Source organism: Solanum lycopersicum, chromosome 11 (assembly GCF_036512215.1).
Source record: "Solanum lycopersicum chromosome 11, SLM_r2.1".
NCBI classification, from domain to species: Eukaryota; Viridiplantae; Streptophyta; class Magnoliopsida; order Solanales; family Solanaceae; genus Solanum; species Solanum lycopersicum.
Genome location: NC_090810.1, coordinates 54572777 through 54596209, shown reverse-complemented (window position 1 = coordinate 54596209; position 23433 = coordinate 54572777). Strand labels below are relative to the sequence as shown.

At 29.4% G+C, this 23433-nt stretch overlaps 4 protein-coding genes across 5 annotated transcripts; 3 read left to right on the top strand and 1 right to left on the bottom strand.

Moving 5' to 3' along the window:
* The first annotated feature begins 12832 nt into the window (after window positions 1-12832).
* LOC138339624 (uncharacterized) lies at window positions 12833-14223 on the top strand. The gene is made up of 3 exons (XM_069291474.1): window positions 12833-13163; window positions 13276-13789; window positions 13857-14223. The coding sequence occupies exons 2-3, from the start codon at window positions 13583-13585 to the stop codon at window positions 14193-14195; spliced, it is 546 nt and encodes a 181-aa protein (XP_069147575.1). The 5' UTR covers window positions 12833-13163; window positions 13276-13582; the 3' UTR covers window positions 14196-14223.
* A 181-nt stretch (window positions 14224-14404) lies between these two features.
* On the top strand, window positions 14405-16490 carry LOC138339471 (uncharacterized). The gene is made up of 4 exons (XM_069291072.1): window positions 14405-14482; window positions 14566-14990; window positions 15621-16082; window positions 16159-16490. The coding sequence occupies exons 1-4, from the start codon at window positions 14405-14407 to the stop codon at window positions 16385-16387; spliced, it is 1194 nt and encodes a 397-aa protein (XP_069147173.1). The 3' UTR covers window positions 16388-16490.
* Window positions 16491-17397: 907 nt separating this feature from the next.
* Window positions 17398-20570, bottom strand: LOC138339513 (uncharacterized). Of its 2 annotated transcripts, XM_069291176.1 has the most exons (5): window positions 19990-20570; window positions 19593-19696; window positions 18653-19202; window positions 17970-18580; window positions 17398-17851 (listed from the first exon to the last, which is right to left on the bottom strand). In XM_069291176.1, exons 4-5 carry the CDS (start codon window positions 18474-18476, stop codon window positions 17411-17413), a joined length of 948 nt encoding a protein of 315 aa, XP_069147277.1. In that variant the 5' UTR covers window positions 18477-18580; window positions 18653-19202; window positions 19593-19696; window positions 19990-20570; the 3' UTR covers window positions 17398-17410. The 2 variants fall into 2 exon arrangements, with proteins under 2 accessions (XP_069147277.1, XP_069147276.1); XM_069291175.1 differs by lacking the exons at window positions 19593-19696; window positions 19990-20570 and having other exon boundaries at window positions 17970-18506; window positions 18653-18775.
* LOC101256551 (protein NLP3) lies at window positions 20554-23175 on the top strand. Its single transcript, XM_069291177.1, has 2 exons — window positions 20554-21123; window positions 22570-23175. Exons 1-2 carry the CDS (start codon window positions 20748-20750, stop codon window positions 22941-22943), a joined length of 750 nt encoding a protein of 249 aa, XP_069147278.1. The 5' UTR covers window positions 20554-20747; the 3' UTR covers window positions 22944-23175.
* Window positions 23176-23433: the final 258 nt, after the last annotated feature.

The window sequence follows — 23433 nt, the reverse complement described above, 5'->3', positions numbered from 1 at the left end:
TTCTTAAATGGGCTCTAAATATTTTAGCTCAACTGTATTAAATTCCGAGTTAGGTCAGATCGTCCCGATGAACCTAGCCCATATTGACAACTCTACTTGTGGCTATTGGTAATTGAATTAAATTTGTTTTATTCTGAGTGACTTAAATCTACATTTTATCTTAAGATTTACTAATTCAAATGTGAACAAAATATGTTTGGCATGGCAGCTTACAACATTTGTTTTCTTGGTCATTAGTGCTTAACTAATAAGATAAACAGAGGTTAGGGGTCCATTCAATTGATCTTTGCTAATGAGAATTTGACTAGAAATTAAACAAAGGTTGTTGAATTAGCTTATTTCGAGTCCGAAGTCAAAAGGGAAAAATATATCACAAATTTTAAAAGGGTACATTAATTTTTGGTGGGCAAAATCGCTCATGAAGGAGTGATTTTATTCTGATAAAGTTGACGTGTTAATTTTTTTAAAAAACACAAAAATCGTTGTCGTGACAGCGATCTCATCCAAAAAAATCTTTTTTCTTAAATTGCTGCTATGACAGCGATTTGTCAAAACAAAATTAATAAATGTTGCAGGCCAGACCAAATATTGGACCAAAATGCCTGCCTCTATTAACTTTTTAAGGAAACGATATAGCAAAGATTTCAATTTAATTTTTTATAAAAAAAAAACATTGCACTCGCAGCGATATTAAAAAAATCATGTATCATTTTGCTTTTAAAAAAAAATTATACGTCCTTTCAGAATTTGTTACAATTTGTTTTGCCCTTTTAACTTCGGACTCAACTTATATCTTATGTGTTCTAATTAAAGTATTTTGAGAAATTGAGAATCACATTCAATTAGAGAAAATTTAGTTGGAAAAATCATAAAACCAAGCTCTTTTTATCGTCTTTATTCATGGTCTCAGTATCTATGAGATTATTAACCATATTTTTTCTAGAGGATGTTAATAAATTTTAAAATTCATTTTGTCGTTCCGTAGCAATGAGACAAATGCTTGTCAAAAAGCGTATTTTTTGGATAACGGGAGTATTGAATTTAGGAGTTTATTTAAAATATTTAATGACTTGATTTATAACAATGAGGTAATTTTCTTATAATAATTTTGTAAAGTTTTTAGGAAATTTCATTCAGATTAAGTTGATATCTATTACATTCATCATTCAATTGACAAAAGGAGCTGCTTGGATGGTAAACACTCTTCACTTCCAATTAGAATGATGTGAGTTTTAGAGAATAAAAAGTTGAGAGTTCCTAGATAGTGTAAAAAAAATCCATCCAAACTCTAAATCAAAATGGAAAAAATAAAATAAAATATTTGATCCAGACTCAAAATCAAAATGGGAGCAAGATAAAAAGGATCTTCTAGTGAATTAAAATTTGTCATGTATTACTTTTTTTTAAAAAAAATTCAAATACATAACAAAAGGTGGTTATTATGTAAATTTGAATTTAATTTTGTAATGATTAATACTTTAAATTACCTAGTTCCTCATAACTTTCACTTGCACTTATATCCTATATATTTTTTTTTATTTATACAAGGGAAAGAAAATGATTTACTCTTAAATTTTGGCATTTAAAGTTGATATAATCCTTGTTATGAGAATAATGCATATATAACATTATACAATAGTTATCCTTTTCCTCAAAAGGAAGTCAAAATACTAATTTTATTGTTTAATATTTTTTAAGAAAAAGATACAATCCAGATGGGACATATTTGATCCTCATCATACGTATTTTTGTTGACTTTTTTGTTTCAGCCACTAATATAAATTTATTATTTTGATGGTCAAATTTATTTATATTTCACTAATTTTCTTGTAAAATTTATTATAGATGCCCCAAATTCGTTTGTTTTACAAATGCAAAAACTAAATTACAATATAGCCGAGAAATAATTTAATATTATAATATAACCAAAAAAAATTAGTTTAAAATTTGTTTTCTTTACACTTAAGAATGAACGAAAATATTAAGAGTAAGAAAGTCTAATAATGATCATAAAAAAAGTCAAAAAAAATTTATCTATGAAAAAGATTAAAATATAGCTTGAACTTTGTTAGAAGGATCATATATATATAGCCCTACATGATTTTTTAAAATATTAAAAGTCAAAATATAAATATAAATTTAAGACTAAGTAATTCACCTATATTTTAGATGAAGGGTATATATGAGCTTGTATTGTAACGAAAGGAGTATATATTAGTTATTTGTCTAAAGGTAAGGGTATATACGAGTCATTTGTATAACAATAAAGATATATATGAGTCATTCCATAAGAAGAGATATATCAGCTCTAACTAATAAAGTTGAGAGGTATATCAAACCATTTTTACTTTATGCAATTATGATTTGTTTTTTTTAATCAAGTACATATCTCAAAGAATTTGTTGAGCTATAAAAAACATTACTCTTACAAAAGTTTTAATAATTAATATTGAGGGAACAATCCTCTTCTTTTTGTTTCTTATGTCATTCACTAGTGATGGTGTACAAAATTAAATGGAAAATTAAATTAAATTATAGATTGAGTTACATTGAAAAAAATCGATATATGATTTGGTTTGACTTGATTTGTTATTGGAAAAAAAAAACTTGACTATATTTAATTTGGTTAGGTTTCAAATTTTTGGTGGGCAAAATCGCTCATGACGGAGTAATTTTCTTCTGAAAAAATTGACATGTTAATTTTTTTACAAAAACACAAAAATCGTTGTCATGACAGCGATATCATCCAAAAAAAATTCTTTTTCCTTTAATAGTTGCTACGGCAGCGATTTGTCAAAAAAAAAATTAACAAATGTTACAGGGTCAGACCAAATATTGGACAAAAATGCCTGCCTCTATTAACTTTTTTAAGAAAATGATAGAGCAGTGATTTCCATTAATTTTTTTTTTGAAAAATGCTGCACTCGTAGTGAGATAAAAAAAAATCACGGTATCATTTTGTTAAAAAACTTATATGCCCTTTCGGAATTTTTAGCAATTTGTTTTGCCCTTTTAACTTCGGACTCAGGTTATATCTTGCATGTTCTAATTAAAGTATTTTGAGAAATTGAGAATCACATTCAATTAGAGAAATTTTAATTGGAAAAATCATAAAAGCCAAGCTCTTTTTATGGTCTTTATTCATGGCCTCAGTATCTATGAGATTATTAACCATATTTTTTCTAGAGAATGTTAATAAATTTTAAAATTCATTTTATCGTTCAGTAGCAATGAGACAAATGCTTGTTAAAAAGCGTATTTTTGGATAACGGGAGTATTGAATTTAGGAGTTTATTTAAAATATTTTTCGGATAACGAGAGTATTGAATTTAGGAGTTTATTTAAAATATTTTTCGGATAACGAGAGTATTGAATTTAGGAGTTTATTTAAAATACTTAATGACTTGATTTATAACAATGAGGCTAATAATAATTTTGTAAAGCTTTTACAAAATTTCATTCAGATTAAGTCGATACCTATTACGTTCATCATTCAATTGACAAAAGGAGTTGCTTTGATGGTAAACATTCCTCACTTCCAGTTAGAATGTTGTGAGTTCGAATCATTTAGAGAATAAAAAGGTGAGAGTTCCTAGAAAGTGTAAAAAAATCCATCCAAACTCTAAGTCAAAATGGAAAAAGTAAAATAAATCTTCGATCAAGACTCTAAATCAAAATGGGAGCATGTTAAAAAGGATCTTCTAGTGAATTAGAATTTGTCATGTATTACTTTTTTTAAAAAAATTCAAATACATAACAAAAGGTGGTTATTATGTGAATTCGAATTTGATTTTGTAATGATTAATACTTTAAATTACCTAGTCCCTAATAACTTTCACTTGCACTTATATCCTATATACTTTTTATTATTTATACAAGGGAAAAGAAATCGATTTACCCCTAAATTTTTTCATTTAAAATTGATATGATTCTCGTTATGAGAGTAGCGCATATATAACATTATACAATGGTTACCCTTTTCCTCTAAAGGAACTCAAAATACTAATTTTAATGTTTAATTTTTTTTAAGAAAAAGATACAATCCACATGGGGTATATTTGATCCTCGTCATACGTCTTTTTGTTGACTTTTTTGTTTCAACTACTAATTTAAATTTATTATTTTGATGGTCAAATTTATTTTTTCACTAATTTTCTTGTAAAATTTATCATATATGCCCCAAATTCGTTTGTTTTACAAATACAAAAACTAAATTACAATATAGCCGAGAAATAGTTTAATATTACTCCCTCCGTTTCAAAAAGAATGTCCCTAATTTTTTTTTTTAGTTTGTTTAAAAAAGAATGACCTCTTTCCTTTTTTGCAACACTTTAACTTTCCACGTGGCGTGTTTAAGACTACAAGATTAAAAGGCATTTTGGTACATTTGACATAACTTTAATTTAGAACCACAAGATTAAAAAGTCTTCTTTATTTTCTTAAACTCCGTTCCAAGTCAAACTATGTCATCCTTTTTTAAACGGAGGGAGTATAATACAACCAAAAAAAATTAGTTTAAAATTTGTTTTCTTTACACTTAAGAATGAAACAAAAAAATAAGAATAAGAAACTCTAATAATGATAATCAAAAAAATCAAAAAATAATTTATGTATGAAAAAGATTAAAATATAGCTTGAACTTTGTTAATTAGAAGGACCATTAAAACTAATTAATTCACTTATATTTTAGATGAAGGGTATATATGAGCTCATTTCGTAACGAAAGGGGTATATATTAGTTATTTGTCTAACGGTAAGGGTATATATGAGTCATTTTCATAAGAAGAGGTATATCAGCTCCAACTGATAAAGTTGAGAGGTATATCAGACCATTTTACCTTTATGCAATTAATATTTTTTTTGTTAATCAAGTACGTATCTCAAATAATTTGTTGAGCTGTTAAAAACATTACTCTTACAAAAGTTTTAATAATTAATATTGAGGGACTAATGCGCTTTTTTTTTGTTTCTTATGTCATTCACTAGGGATGGCGTACGAAATCGAATCGAAAATTAAATCAAATTATAGATTAAGTTACATTGAAAAAATAGTTGATTTGGTTTGACTTGATTTGTTATTGAAAAAAAAACTTGACTATATTTGATTTGGTTAGGTTTCAAATTTCCTCTTACTAAAACATTCTGATTATGTTAGTGGCTGGTCAGGGCATTTCACCGCGGCTGTGTTTGCTTCACCTTTTGATCTGTCTATGTTACTCGTGGCACCTAGATTCGACGAACCTCCGTCAGAGCCATCAAAAATTTCAATTTTTCATCCCTCCAATTAATAAAGTTTTGAAGAAGAAGACCCTCAGCGTTGAAGATGAAATTTGACTGATATTGCAGTGCGATGACAGATTTCATATAGGATACATCGATACCAGGTTAGACTCGCACTCATCGTCGTGTTCATCTTGCCAATAGATCCTAGTGGTGACTAGATGTCATAAGTGAGGTGAGCTGTCGGTAGCAAACTCATCGTCGGAGATTGCGGGCGGGTGTGGGGGGTTATGGAGAGACACTGATTACCTTGGAGATTGGAGGAGGTTGATGTGAGAGAAAGATATTTGATTGCTATTAAAACGTTAATTGTGGACTTTAAATATAAAGATAATTAATCTATTCTAGTTTTAAAAAATGTGGATATCTGATTGTATTTTCAATCATTCATGGTATAAGATATTAAAAATGGTAATATATGTAACTGTTTGAAAGTAGAGGTATTATTCTTAGTATATATGGTGGTAGTGTATGCCTAATAAGGCAGTTTATTCAATTTTGAATGGTCCAATGAATGTTATAGTTCATAAATATTAGTAACTCTAATAAAGATTCAAATCAATATTAATACTAAAAAAATATTAATTCAACACTAAGAATGACAATAATGTTGAATGTTTGTTTTTTAGTTTTACTTTGGTTTAAGCATTCAAAGTACCTAACCTAATTTTTTTTTTAATATTTAATCATGTAATTAATGCTTATTAGATTTATTTTAGCATGATTTCGTACTTTTAAATTTTGATCATTTTCATTATGACTTATTAATTTGTAATATTTATTTTATGTGGTTTCATTATTATTTTTTGTTGAATATTTTAGTGTCATAACTCATCTCATATTTGTGTTATTTTCATAAGAAACACCTTAGATAGTTGTATTTTGATAGAACTGAAGAAATATTTGGAGCGCAACTTAATTATTTGTTTGTATGATACTTTATTGAAAAATCCAAAAGAAATGGAGAGAGAAAAACCCGAGGTTGAAAACCCTGAATTTTATTAGTTTGATTTGGTGTATAAATTTAAAAATGCAATGCAAATGGTTTGGTTTGAAATTTGAAAAATTCGAACCACATAAGGCTCATGTATCTACGTATTTAACTTTATACAGGTTTAAATATCTACTTGTGTTGTTATACACACTCAATATTAGATGTCATAAATATAAAACGAAATCAAATTAAAGAAAACATTTATATATTATGCTATAAAATAATTTATAAAAAAACAATTACACCAAATATTATGTGCTTGAGATCCTTCACATACAATTTAGATGTTATTGATTTTTGAAGCAAATAATAGAAAATCGTTGACAATATTATAGGATCATTAAATATTATTATGTTTAACAAAAATATCTAAACAGTGAAGTAACATGTTCAACGAGAATTTATATATCCAAATTTTAATTCATTTAGTGTTAAGATATAATTATTGTTAATAACTACTCTTTCCAATGTTTTTCTTTTCTCATGAGGAAATGTTTTTATTTTTCATCATTCCACAATAATACTATTAATTGTCTTTCTACGAAATTCAATTCAATATATATACAAATAAAACAATAAAAGATACTCATTGATATTTGATTAATTTTGTATTAGAGAGTATGCAAATTTAATTTATTGCTGAAGTCTAACATAAAAATATGAGGAAGTAAAAAATAAACCCTCCGCTTAAGTCTGGATGTAAAACTACCCTTACCGTTACTCGATGGGTATATACATTGAAGAATAATACTTAGAAGCTTGAAGTTAGCAATATTGATTAGAAATGACTTCAATACAACAAATATACGGAAAAGGGTTAAAAATATTCTTAATTATTCGAAATAGTCTAAATGTACCCTTCCCCTTAAACTATAGGGTTAAAAATACCCTTCTCATTAACAGAATCTATTAAACGTCATTTGGGTGCCATGTGGATACCATATGGCATACCACATAAGCCAAAAGAGTTCCACTCATGCCACGTAAAAAGTAAACTTACCCTTAATTTCCCCCAATTTTCTCTATTTCCCTTAGAATTTAGAAACTTACCCCTTTCCCTTAGAACTTATGTATTTTGTGAAATCGTCCTAAGAAAACGGAGAAATGAGGAAAAGGGATTCTATGTTATTCAGTGAAATCGTTTCTAAATTCTACAGAGAATGGAGAAAATAGAAAGAAATTAGGGGTAACTGACATGAGTGGAACTCTATTGGCTTGTGTGGCATGCCATGTGACATCCACATGACATCTAAGTGGCGTTTAACCGATTCTGTTAATAAGAAGGATAATTTTGAACCTATAGTTTGACGGTAAGGGTATATTTGAGCCGAGATATACTTCAAGGGTATATTTGAGTTATTTTTAATAGTTCAAGGGTATTTTTGACTCTTTTCTGATAAATATATGAATTAATTAAGAAATCTTTACTACATTAGTTAATTATTATTGAATTCAATATCACTATAGGTTTTAGAAACATTTACGAAGAACGTTAATTATTCTTATATATAACCGTAATTAAACTATTATCCAATTGTTACTAAAGATATTTTTGATACGATGTTTATATACAAATTTATTTACTTGACATCAAAAAATTTAATCATCGCACTCCAAACATTAGTTAATGGCTATTTTTTTTTCTTTTTTCGAATACAATTAGGAGACTTTTTCTTATTTTAAAAGTTTCTTACAAAAGCATGACTTGACAAAAAGGATATTCGGAATATCAATTTCAAATAACAGACATGTTGATGTAGTGGAAACAACTTATTCTCATACCTTAGATAGTTGTTAATTTAAACAATCAGAGATTTAATTAATTTTTTTCAACTTTGACCTTAATATTTTAGAATTAAAAGGTATATACATAGATAAAAATTAAACAATTGATAAATGACGTGCTAGTCAAACAATCCTCCTATTTAATTTTTAAGGTTATATTAAATCTTGTCATGATATTTAGGGGTCGTTTGGTGTGAACGATAAAAATAAATTCAGGGATAAATTTTTGGTGTCTTGTTTAGTTGTCAAATTTGGAAGAACAAAATTATCTCATATACGTGGGATAACTTATTCCAAAAATAACTAAACTTCGAATAATTAATTTTGAAATAACTTGTTCTCAACCAAAATAGAATAATTGCTTGTTCTTTATAAATAAATTGTTGCTAGAAATTTTAGTTATAAAAACACCAATTGCAAGGATTTGATTAATTCGTATGTTGTAGTATGAGGGATGATCTAAATATAATTAAAAACAAAGTCTCAAGCATCAACGCAAGTCAAACAACTTGTAAACAAAAAAAAAAGGAAAAAAAACTTGTATAAAAAAAATGTTCAACTCTTTGTAAGTATTTCTTTTCAATTCCTAGAAATGTTATCTGTTGTTCCTATATATTATTGAAAAGGCCACGCATCAGAAATAATTGGGTAAGTTTATGTTAAATGTACCAACGAAAAAAGAGAGGAAAATATTCATATCAAACAAATATGAAGTAGACGAATCAGATTCGAAATGAACAAATTCAAGTTTAAAAATGATCTTCCTTATTCTTGAAGAATGATGGGGAAAGGGGTTGATCAAGAAAGAATTTCATAATTACACATATTACAAATTTTATGATATCACGGTAATAATATCAGAAGATCTAGATATAAAAAGTGGTTCTTTATAGAGAAAAGACATAAAGCAATCATTGAAGTTGTCCCGAATTTTTAAAAAGACATTTTAACTTTATAACTGTCCTATTACCTCACTAAACTATTATGAACCAGTATTATTATACCATTTTTTGATCTCCCCTAAATTTTAAGAAGCAAATGTATTCACACACCAATCAATACATGACATGTGTTAATTTAATTAAAAATATATTATTATTTTTCATTTTAAGTTTTTCCTTTATCTTTTTTTTGTTTCTCTCTCTTATTTTTTGGATTTTAATTTTGATTTATTTTAAAGAGAAAAGGGTCAAGTGCCCCCTCAAGGCTGGCTTGAATCTTCTACCTCTCTCATCATTTTCTTTTTTTTTCTTCACCTCCCACCCCCATGTCAAATTGAATATCACTCATATTTTTTTTTCTTTTCTTTTCTTTTTCTTCTCTTTCTCTAGTGAAATTCTATTCATACTATTATTTATACTTTACTAAATTATTGATAACAAAATTAGTTATTTTTTTAAATAATTAAAAATTTTGAAGTATCATCAACTACTCATTTTTATATAAATTCAAAATTAGATTAATAATTTTAAAAGAATAAATTAATTTCCGGAAATTGAAAGAACTGAATTGAAATCGGATAAAACAATAACTATATGATACTTCCTAAACATCTTATTAATTCAGCTCATTTTCATATACTTTGAAAACTAGAAATGATGATTTTGAAAGAATCATAATTCTCCGAAATTTGAAAAAGTTTAATTAAAATTTGGATTAAAAAACTCAATAATACCTACTAATCATCTTGAAATCTAATGTGCTTATTAAATTGTTCGAATATAATAAAATATTTAGATATAGTTTTAAATTAAAGAGATCTATTAAACTAATAATAGTAAAAAGGGAAGATGAAATTGTGATAAAAAGTGACATTTAAAGTGAGGAGCTTCAATTAAGATGAAATTGAAGAACAAGGAAGAAAGAAAAAAAAATAATGAGAAAAAAAGTTAAAATAATAAGAAACACAAGAAAATATATTTTATAGCAAAATACTTGTAAAAATAAGATTATATTCGGTTTTTGTTTGTTCCCGCTCTTTAAGAGAGTGCATACACTCTACATGCCAGGTGGACAATAAATGATGTAATAATATCAGTTCAGAATTATTTAAGAGGGTAATAGGATGCTTGCATTGTTTAGGTATCTTTTTAAAAATTCAAAACAACTTTAGGTGTCACATTATGTCTTTTCTCTTTCTTTTATAATTGAACTTTTATCGTAGTTGTCATACATATTCAAACCTATCTAAAATCACCTTATATATAGTAGTACACATTTGCACAAGTCCATATTTTTTATGGAAAAAAAATCTCAATTTAAAATAAATTCACGAAGGAGTGGTATCTATTCAGGTACATAAGCAATAAGTTCATTTTTCTTTTGATAAGTAAAAGTAAAATGGTGTGTGAGGTGAATGAGAATTTATCTTTGAACTATGTCATTTTTCTATTGAATCATTTAATCATTCATAATTTGTTCCTTTTAAATAAATATTGTTGGTTAATTTTGATCGATTTTTTCTATCGTAAATGTCTTCAATGTTCTTATTATCATGATTTTAATTGAAGGAATGAAGACAAACGGTGTGAATCTCATTTGTTTTTTAATGTGTTCAAATGACTGAAAGTTAAACACAATTATTCTCGAACATTTTCACTATCAACTGGACTAAATAAGTTCTGAAATAATATATATATCATCTATCAATACCTCCTAATAAAATAATATTCCACATCAACCAATACTGTTTATTTAAAAGATACAAATTATGAGTAGATACATAAATGCATCTCCCATGTTTTTTAATGTGTTTTTTGGTACTTTTGGACCCTTAATTAAAAAAAGGAAAAATAACTTAAATACACAACTATAATTTTTATATTCTCCAATTTTTCCTACTTTTTTAAAATATTACATAATTCCCTATTTTTTTTATTTTAGTGTAAGTTTTTAGATACATTACACTCTCTCTCCTATAATACACATTTACCAATTTTAATGCCTATTTTTTCTCCATTAAAACACTCAACCTCTTAAATCAGTTTTTGAATTTTAAATTTTTTTCATTTAAACACTCAACCTTTTAATCAGCTTTTTAATTTTGAATTATTAAATTTAATTAAATTTAAATAAAAGAACAAATTTTGAAATTTTGAATTTCAAAATTCAAAAAATATGGAAGTAGGGTAACTTCCACTGCATTCTACCGTTTTGTTCTTACCAAAGTCACCTTTCACTTCTTTTTTTTTCCTTAATCGTCTTCATCCCACTATTTCTTCATAACTTTGAATCTTCTCAACCCAGCAGATTTTTCTATTTTCTTCTTTTTATTCTTAATCCATATTCGACTATTTCTTCCTAATATTGAATCGTAAGAACGCAGACTCTTTTTATAGTTAATCCATCATCAATTCGTATATTCTTCTCTTTTTCGTTTTTGTTAATTGTTCTATTACTTCATAGTAATGGATCCGTCAATTAATAGAAGGATATATGATTCCGGTGATGATAATTGGAAAGAAAATAGGAAAAAGTCTTTGCATGATCCTATGAATCTTCAAAAGGATTCAAACAAAGATCATGGCGAAACATCAAATGTTGTAAAAATACAACCAAAAAGGAAAAAAGAAGCAGCAAACACTGTTGTTAGGCCTACATTGTCTCGGGTTAGTATTTTGGTACTTAAAAATGGTGTTGTTTAAATTAGTAAAATTTTTAAGGAATCAAGTGTGCTTGCTGATACATTTTAAAAAGGGTGTATAGTGTTTTAGATGGTCAACTGATACGTGAATTTGTTGTGTTTCATAATATTTTATATGTATCATTAGGTTTTTGAAAATTATTATAATGTATCATTCAATAAATGTAGTAAAGTATAATCTGTGCTTGATGATACATGTTGAATCTGTGTGTACATTGTTTAGTCAATGTAATGATACATGTAGTAGCTATGTATCACATGTTCTGCATGTAGTATGAATTCCTGTATGATATCATGTATCAGTAAGGTATTAGTTGTTTAGTTGATTTACTCATACATGTTTTGAAACTTGTTATAATGTATCATTCATTAAGTTTAATAAATGCTTCATCAGATATAGTTGATGATACATATAGATTCTTTGTGTATGTTGTTTAGTCGCTGTTTATGATATATGTATTAGACATGTATCACATGTTATAATGTTTTATTTAATTCAATGATACATGTTATAGACATGTATCACATGTTTTTCATATAGCATGAAATTCTGAAAATTGAAACCATGTATCATTAAGTTATTAGTTGTTTTATTTAGTAGTTATATTTCTATATCGTTTTAATTTGCGGTTTTATTTTCAAATTGCAGCCACTGAAGTACAAGATTAAAAAGATACCAACACATCCCATAAGGTTTGCTGTCAACTTTAACAACAATTTCCTAAAGGACTTTGAAAAATATGTGGGGGATAATGTTATCTAAATGTTTAAGATACAATTTTTGGACCCTTTTTAGACATCTCTAAATGTAATTTTCAGGGCCAAATAACTAAGTGCTTATTGCTTTTAGAATTGGAACAAAGCAACCCTAATGTGTTGCATATTAGACATTCCAACGAGTGTGTCCTGAAATTTGGTATAGATGATTTTGCATTATTAACAGGACTTAAGGTCAGAGGAAATACCAATGATTTCAAATACCCAGAACAAACTAATTGTATGCTTTTTAAAAAGTATTTCCCTGGTGCAGTCAATAGTGTTACAAAGCATCAACTAGTTCAAAGGTTTAAGATGGATAATTGGGAGAGCAATCAGGATGCACTCCAAATGTCTATACTGTTCTTTATTAATACATTTGTATTAGCTACTATTGATAACACAGCGATATCTATTGTCGACTTTCTAATGGTTGAAGATGGTAGATATCAACATTTTCCTTGGGGTCAGCTATCATTTTCCAAACTAATTGGTTCACTTAGACAGGATTTTGACGTTAGTAAAAAGTTGTACCGATTATATGGGATGCCATATGCACTAAATGTTTGGATATACGAATGTGCATCCAATTTAAATTCAGAAATAGCTGTGAGAGAACGCAATGTCATCCCAAGAATATGCAATTGGAGAGTTGTGTCCGAAAAGGCAAAGTTTGAAATGCTTATGTCCACCATTTTCCAAAAGGTAAAATTTTATTTTTGTATATGGAATATTGTTATTTATGTCTTTGTGATACATTATGAATTATTACTGTATCTAACAGTTAAATTATCTTATGTGTTTGTGATACATTTAGAATGCATGTTCAAACATTGTCCCAACAGCAGAGGAAAATGAAGCTTTTGATATTGCTCAAGTTGAACATGCTCATTCTACATCAATACCATTAGTACAACCAAACGAGCAAGATGATTTAGATGGTTTCTCCACAAGACCGCCAGAACAGTTATTGAGGACATATTCTAGAGTGTCTGATACATCTCCTCCACCACCGCCAAAAAGAAGAAAAAAATCGATTATTCAAAAAAAAGAAGGTGTCAGAACAGAAACAGCCTGATCAATCAAATGTGTCTCCGACACCGGATGATGATGTACATGTTTCCATGTCAAGTCTGCCTCAACATTCGAATGCTGATGATGTACATGGTTCTGTTCCACAAGTGTCACCGAAATCGGCTGCTGATGTACATGGTTCTGTTCCAGACGTTTCTCAGAACCCGGCTGCTGATGTTCATGGATATGCAGATTCACAGAATGTCAACAATATAATTCCTCATATTGAAGAGTTGAAAGGATATTTGAAAACTTACGTAAGTAAATTATTTTATAATTTTTAAACAAACTTTTATTTATCCTAAATGTATCTACAATTTTTAGGTTGACAAGAAATTTGAGGAATTGATTATTTTGATAAAAGCAAATCACTCCCAGCTGATGCAATCTATTAGCAAAGAGAACATCAATTTTCAGGCTGATACAAGCACATTTCAGTCTGACAAACAAACATCTCAGCAAATACCGGTTGATCTCGATGATATGGGTGGTGTAGCTGAGGATGGTGGTGGTTTTTCTGGTAAAAATGGTGAGCATTATATCGTCGACGATGCAGGGGATGTCGATGTGGATGGTGTTGGTGTTGTCGTAAATGAGGGTGAACCAATAGTCAGTGATCCAAAGGTAATGTTTATGATACATTGGGTATGTTGTGTATCATGAACATATAGTCAATGCTTTGTATCATGATCATTTTTTTTTCTCATTTTATATTCTGTCATGTATCATACATATTTAATCAATACTATGTATCATGTGATTGTTATCAATGTTACGTATCAGCACAAATTATATTAACAGTTTTTATTTCAAAACTGCATATTCAGGATGGTGACGCACATCAGTCGCACCAAGATTTAAATGAACATATCATGGACCAAGCCGTTGACGACAATGTTCATCACAACATCCCTCATGTGTTGCCCGAAAAAACAACAACGGATTCATCGGTACATTTTTCAATTTTGATTTATGACACACAATTTCATTACACACAAATTTATTCTAAAAATCATTACATCATATTATACAGGATTCTTCAACTTCAACAACAATATCGCCATCAACTCAAGCAGCAATAGATGCGCTTATCAAAGATTTGGGTAAAGATGCTACCAATGCTAGACCATTATATTCTTACGATCCAAAGAATATAACTAGCAGCCAGTACTTGTTGACCGACAGTCAATTACCCACTGAAATTCCAATAACGGAGATTGCTGTTAAAACTGATGCAGTCACTCCTGCGCATAGAAATAGAATGCCTTCGAGAATGTTTCAATCTCCATATTGTACTTCTTTTGGGTCAAGCGAAAAGGGAAAAGAGAAATTGAAGGATATGGCTCGACTCCATTTCCCGTTCGAAGGATGTGGCATTGCAGATAAAGTTTCGCCGAAACTGATTGAGGATTACATGAATTGGTTGTTGAGGGGGCTTCTAAAAAATCATAACAATAAGTAGGTTTTATACATTTTTTTTCTCAGTGTTAGGCGTAATCATTTTATATACAACTAATTCATGATACTTTGTTATATAAAAACTGTAAATAATTGAGTGTTATGTATCATGTACATACATTGAAAACTTATGTATCATATATGCAGGAACCCATCGGACGATAAATACAGATCAAGATCTTCTTCTTTTGGATTTACGATGATGAACTTTGTTGTTGCTTTTCCAATGAACAAGAATTGGTTTTATGCCATGTCATAGCCAAACAAGTGTTGGTCTGATGAGGTAAAATATTAAACTATTTATGAAATATGTATCAGTCATAACTATATTATAACATCATGATACATTATCTATAAGTATCATACTATTTAATTAGCAATGATACATTATGTGTAAGTATCATACTATTTAATTTGCAAAAGTATCATACTATATTCACATAATTATATTTCTTTTTTTATATTGTTTAGATGTAAATAATTTCTTACTCTGTTTTCATTTTGTTTATAGCACATCGATGTGATTTTTTACTACCTTCGTAAAAAATCAAAACTTTGCAGCATGGATCAATACAGATACACAACAACCCACTGTTTGTTCATGTCACATGTAAAAAACTGTTATGATAGATATTACATGGACGATGATTATGATAGTCTTACTACACAAGAACATATTGATCGCGCTTCAGTTGTATCTGTACATGAGAGGTCAATAATTAACATCATCAAAGGGTTTGGAATACCAGCTTCTTTACCATGGCATCTTGTAGATGAGGTCTACATCCCAATTAACTGTGATCAACAATTCCATTGGGTGTTGGCTGTTGTTGAGTTGAAAAACAGGTTGATAAGGGTTTTTGACTCATCAATTACCACAAGGAAACAAACAATTCCTCATGAGATCAAGATGTTGTCTAAAATGCTTCCTTCATACCTACTTGACAGTGGATTTTTTGAAGAAAATGAACGCACAAAATTTGCTGATTGTCAAGCATATAAAGACAACAATAATGGCTCACTTCTGGAGCCTCAAGTTCCTTTCATGATAGACTTTACACAAGACATCCCTACACAGGAAAGCGATAGCCTGTAAGTATCAAGAATTTTTTCATTTGCCCTTTTTAATGTATCATTAAGTTTTTAATTTATTCTATATTTTTTGTAGAGACTGTGGGTTATATGTTACTGCATTTGCCGAGTATATCAGTGACCAAATCAATATATCTTATGCTGATTTTAATCCTGATTACCTGCGTCAAAGATATGGAGCATTGCTGTGGAGTTATGGAAGTGAGAAGGCTAAGTGCGGATATGTTAGCGACAATGATGATCCACCAAAATCCAGGGGCGTAGTCACACCACCACCAGAAGAAGATTTAGTTCACATAGCGTAGCATTTCATGATAAAACAATGTTTTAATGTTATATTTATTATTTTTATATGTTATTGAACAACTATTTTTATCCTTTTTAATGTTATTTTTTTGGTTTTGTCAATTTCCATGAATATTTTTTTTCACATTACGTAACAAATTTGTTTATATTGAAGATATAAATATCAAATGATAGACGTAAAGATTTTTAAATTTTTAATTAAAAATAGACATAATAAATATACGGACAAAACCAGGTTTAAATCATTTAATAAAGTATAATCAAAGTATTTATAATCAAACATAGACATAAAGATTTTTAAATTTTTTATTTAATCTAGATGATACACTGCCAAAACCAAATGATACATATGTACCAGAAACACACTAAAAATAACTGATACATTGGCCAAACCGTATGCATAATGTACAATATGTTACACTCTAATCCTTAAATTTTACAAGATATTTAGGTAAATTGAATAGCATATTCATATGAATTGCTATTATTTTTTTTAAAGGAAAGTTATTTACTGTATATTTCAATAAAAGCATATCAAAAAAAGCATTACACAAGTTAAATTATATAAATTCACATGATACATGATTTATAGTCATTCTAAAGTACTCAATAACATTAACAATATATTTGTATTTTTTATCTAATGGAGATGTATCATTGTGCAAACCAATGATACACACTAAAAGTACATAATACTTTATATAAACAATGTGTAAAAAAAATACACAATAAATGTACATGATACACTAGATTAACCATATGTATCATGTACATTATGTTATCTTACTGTAGCATAAGATTTATATATTCAAAACAAATATTGACTCAAGTATTTTTATCAACACCAATAATAAGAAAGTATTTATAATCATAAGCACGACTTCAAATGTAATTACCACATGTTTGTACGTTTATTTATCTAAACACAAAGTGTTCAATTTGCAGTCGTAATTAAAACTGAAATTCATTAAAATGTTTACGTGATAAATTATTCTTTATATCATAGAAACATTACGACAAATTCACTTCTCTTTTGGGTAGAAAGTACAAGTTCTTCTGTTATGCCCTTCTTGTCCACATTGTCCACAACAGTTTGTGTTCACCGAAATCTTTTCATCTGCATTCATTCTTCTTCTTTTTCTTGGTCGTCCAGATGATCTTCTGTATCTAGGTGGATACACAGTTTCAGCTACCACGTGTTTAGGATCTGACCAATCTTTCTTATCTGGCATTGGCACCATTGGAATTTCATATGTTTTTGCCAACGCATCAGGCTTGTAATAATCAGAGCAATACGGATTCATATCGGTGACATTCTTTTTTTTCAATACAGCGATTGCATGTGAACAAGGTATCTCTTCTAGTTGAAATCTACCACAACAACATACTTTCCGCTCAAGACAAACAATATATCTTCTTCCATTTTCATAAACCGAGAAAATAAACTCAGATGATGGAACAACCTGTGTACATTAAAAATTTTAAATATATAACTTTTAAAAATCAAATCATGTTAAAAAAAACATAATGATACACAGAATTAGATATATATAATATAAAGTATCATATAATGATACATACCTCCATTTTTGAACTTTTAGCCGCGTTTATAATCAACAATTCCTCAAATTTTTTACCTAATGTGTCCTTTGTGTATGAGGCTACTTCTCTGTTTTTGCAATGCCAAGATCCAAAAAGAATTCTAACCTCTTCCAAGAATTCTAATATAGTTAATTGGCGTGCTTCAACAAGACAACCATTGATACATTCTGCAATGTTTGAAGTCATCATTCTACCTCTGTTTACTGTTGCATGAACTCTTGACCACTTTTCGTAACCTGCATATTCAAGGTATTCCTTAACCCTGTGATCAATTCTATCAACCTTAGCCATCAACTTATCAAAATCTTCCTTTCTATATGCCTTGGACATAGAGTAGAATAGATCACTTATGGCCTTTCTGCTCCTTTTGAAGTTTCCACATACATTCTTCCAAAGATGCCAGATGCATGCATAATGAGGTACATCGGGGAACACAATCCTTACACTCTTCATGATACTCTCATTTCTATCTGAAACAACACACATATCTTTTCTATCGCCAAATGCATGTTTGAACTGTTCGAAAAACCATTTCCACGAACAATCATTTTCGGTGTCAACAACACCATATGCCAATGAAAATATGCAACCTGATTACACACACATTATATTATTTGATACTTAAAATATAAAAAGACATCATTACTATAAATAAAAAATACCTGCGCCATCAAGTGTGCTTGCTGATACAAATGTCCCTTTGTAAGCTCCACTCAGATGTGCACCATCCACAACAACTACTGGTCTGCAGTATTTAAATCCCCTAATGAATGGTCTAAGGCGATGAACAGATACATAAATTCATCCTCTTCAGTCTTATGCATTCTTATATAAGAATCTGGATACACAGTTTTTAACATGTGTATGTATCGCGGCATCCGTCTATATCCAGTAGATGGTTTTCCTCTAATCATGGAGAGTGCACGTTCTTTAGCACGCCATGCTTGCTGGTAAGATATTTCAACACCGTAATATTCTCTAATATCATCAATTATATCCCTTGGTGTATAAATTCGTTTATAATTGATCAATTTTAGAGTTGTCACTCCACTTACAAATCACACTGTTGCTTGGACTTTGGTTTATACCCTCTCCCTCATCGGACACGTATGTTCACTATTGAAATTTCTAACAATGAATATATCAGATTTTTTCCTGCACGACGCCTTCATAGTCCAACCACATTTGTCTGAAAAGCATACCAACACATAGCTGCGTACATTTTTTAAGCATATTAATACACATATCAAATACATCATATATAATATATTCAACAATAATGTTTAAAGTAATCAAACAATGAATCACACAAAAAGTATCAACCAATTTTTAAGAAAAGTATCAAACTTTAATGAAATTTATCCACTATTTGTGATATGACTGTTTAAAATGATACAGTCCTTACTATATCAGTAGTAGTACTTTCAAGTATCAAATATACTTATTTCAATGTATCAAAAATAAATTCCTGAAATGATGATACATTAGATTATAAAATAACATATGAAACTTGCAGGTTTTCATATAGAACAGTAATGTTTCATGTACTAATTAATTATAAAACAACACATGATACATTAAAATATCAAAATACTGTCATACCTTTGTTGATCAGACCTCTTCACTTTGCAGTTGAAGTTGTTCTTTATCTTATATTTTGTCATCACATCTACAAATGTTGCTTTATCCTTGTATATCTGACCTGTCTTCACATCAACAATATCTGAATTGATTATAACATTTGCAACTACAACTTCTGAATTTTCATGTGTCTCAAATAAGCTATTTTCAACTATTGCCAAAGCGTGTGTATCATTTGTTGTGCCTTCTACACACGTTATTTCTCCACTTCTTCCATCAAAGTTATGTACAGTACCACTATTCTTCTCAATTGTGTCAATACATAATGGATATATTGAAAATCCAGGCTCGTTTTTTTTCAGTTCAAAATATAGTTTAACACTCATATCGTTCTTAAGTTTCATCGGACAGGAGTTACCTTTTACAATGTATTGAATTTCAATTTCTTTCCTTGATACATCAATGTCCAACTCGGCCGCAATTGCTGCTTTGAGATTAGAAAACGAAATTGAATCTCCAACAACGATTCCATCAATTTTGTAATTTTCATACTGCAATTCGTTCACCCAAATTCCGGAATGTCTCATCAAAATCGAAGTATTCATCTCCAAAAACCCACTGCAACAACAAAAAAATTTCGGCAGCTCCAATTGTTTTCTAAATAACTGATACAATCTTTGATTTTCAAATTATGAAATTAATATCCAATTAAGTGCTGATTTAATGCTGATTAATGATCTGTTACCACAAATTAAGTTGTTTTAGTAACAGCTTTAAATTTACCGTTTTTATCCCCTATTTTTTCTTAACAGTTTTAAGTTACTATGTATCATTTACCATGTATCACAACTTTCTAAAGTATCACGGCTCAGCAATTTTAAGGGATTTTTTGTAATTATTAAACTTATCGGGACAGAATGTAATTATTGAATTACACCATGGGATTCCTTAAATTTATACTTAAAAAAAAAGATAAGAAAATGTCAAAGGTTTGGGTAAGCAGAGAGAGTTTTGAACCCTCAATATAATATTTGTGGTGTTTTTTAATTAATAAAAGCTCTCACATATTTTTGCTCCTTAATTCACAATCTTATAATTGGAAAGAGAAGGAAGTAGAACTAGAATTCACAATCTTACTATTGTTTTTTGGTGTGTTGGGTGTACATTTAGGTCGATATGTACACTAGCACCAAACAAAATTGCATTGATTATAGGAGCGAAATTTTCGAAGAACTTGAACAATTAATAACATTTTCTGATTCTCCATCATCCCAACCAGAACTCAATTACCATGATGTTGGGCTCAATTCCTCTGAAATTGATGAGTATTGGCTTTCGAAAGAACCAGCACAACTTGATGCTTCTTTTATACAACAAGTTGCCCATGAAGCTGATTCGCAATCGAATGTTCATATTGATAGATCTGGAATTAGTCAATCAAAGAAAAAAGTTGCAAAAGAGAGGATAGAAAAAACTTATGGGATAACTCGACAGGTTTTGGAACAGCAGTATTTTGGCATGACTCTTGAACAAGCTGCTAAACATCTTAATGGTAACTTGTTCTATTGTTACTTTAAATAATCATGTTTGTATTATTGTCTCCATTTATTTGTTCATATTTTTTTTTAGGGAAAAGGGTCAAATATGTTCCTAAATTATTTGAAAAGGTTTAGATATAGCCTCCGTTTAAAGTTTGGTTCACTGATTTCCTCGCCGTCCAACTTTTGGTCCAAATATGCTCTTATGGGCGTTAGTTGCTATGTTAGACATATTCAACTAATTTTTATTTCTTTAAATGCCACATGGAATTGTCATGGCATTTTGACCTTACCACATAACATTTATATGAAAATGAAAAGATATTCGGACTCATACACACCTAATCCGATCCATAAATCAACATGACAACTAACGCCCATAAAAGCATATTTGGACCAAAAGTTGGACGGCGAGGGCAGCAGTGAACCAAATTTTAAACGGAGGGTATATCTAAACCTTTTCAAATAGTTTAGGGGCATATTTGATCATTTTTCCTTTTTTATGTGTCCCTATTTACTTAGTCCATTTTAACAGATCAAGAAAGGATAATAATTTTTTTTCTAATATGCCCTTATTTAATTCAAGAAAATTTCTAAGTTGTAATGCATGTTTTTTGGAATCAGAAAATACATTTATTATACTTTGAGAATTGCATAATCTTTTAAGTTAAGAGTAAATTGTAACTAACCTATAATAGTCATTGGTGTCTTAGGCCCCGTTTGGATGGGCTTAATAAAAGCAGCTTTAAAAAAGTACTTTTAAAAGTGCTGAAACTTATTTTTAAAATAAGCAGTTATGCGTTTGGATAAAAGTGCTGAAGTTGTTATGTCAAACGTGAAAAGGGAAAAATGGAAGAAAGAAATGTTAGGGTTATATGGGTAATTTGGAGATTGTATAAAAATAGTAAGCACAAAAAGATAAAAATGTGGTCAACTTAAAATAGCTTATAAGCTAAAAAAAAAACACCCCTACCCCAGCTTTTAACTTTTGGCTTAAAATAAGTTTTTTTTAGCTTAAAATAAGCTGTTTTGAGTATTGTCAAACAGCTAAATAAGTCAAAAACCAGTTTTTAAGTCAGTTTGACCAGCTTTTAAGCTGAGCCAAAAGGCTCTTAATATGTGTGTCACTTCTAAAGTGGACAACTAAATAGTTACAAAGAAAGTATCATATAGGTAAAATGAAAAAAGAAAAAGTAGACAACTAAATAGTTACAGAGGAAGTTAGACAACTAAATAGTTATAGAGGGAGTAAAACGAAAAGAAACATTTTGTGCAATGATCAATGTTGTCTCTTCAATATTTCCCTCTCTTAATTTATCATTTACTATTTCTAATTTATACTTTACCCTATCTCTACTCAGTATTGCGTTGCTTCTATAGTTTCATACAATGCAATATGATCATATATAAAGTTATGATATTTGCATAGGTTCACTAAAAGAACTTTTCTGGACTTGCAGTTAGTAAATCAACATTGAAACGAATGAGTAGAACGTGTGATATACCTAGATGGCCACATCATAAGACTAGAAAGGTTGATGGCCATGTTAACCAAGGCATTTCTCTACCGGTTGTGGCAGATCATTTGGTTCATAACATGAAAAACATGTCTACTGTTGTTGACGGGAGGTTACTTGATAACAACGACCAGGTTCCTATTGCTCCTCCAAGGGCTACTGACCTAGTAGCCAGTCTTTTGAATGATCTCCATATTGCCAGGGAACAGAATGATGCCCTCCATACTGAAATTGAGACTATGCGCACTAACCTGGCTGAGTCACTGGGAGAAGTTGCTCGTTTAAAGGAGCAATTGCTGCAGCAACAACAGGAATAGTATTGCTTGAGTAAATCTCCTGTCATCATCTCATTCCCCTCGTCCTGATTCTCTATACCAAACTCATCCTATTTGCTTCTTATTGTGCTGTGTATCGTTTGGATATTGTGTTGGAGCTCTTCACTGGGCTTAAAACAGTGTGCGTCATGTTTTGATTTGTTCTTTATCACTGTTTGATTGATCTTTTGTATCTTGTTTGGATGATTAATATCATTACATTGTGTTGGTTGTATCTATTATGACTCACTTTTTGCCTTTGTATAGGACCATTTGTGGCCACATTTATGTTTTGTTTGTGGGATCAAGGTTTTGGTGGTGTTACTAGTAAGGAGTGAGACGTTTAAAAACAAATTAATTGTATAAAGTTCAATTATAACAAGAGGCTTTAAATATATATACACATATATAAAGATTATATTAATTTAGATTTTTTAAAATTCTTACCTACGACTTGTTTTCTATGTATAGCATTATTAGGTGTTTATAGCTT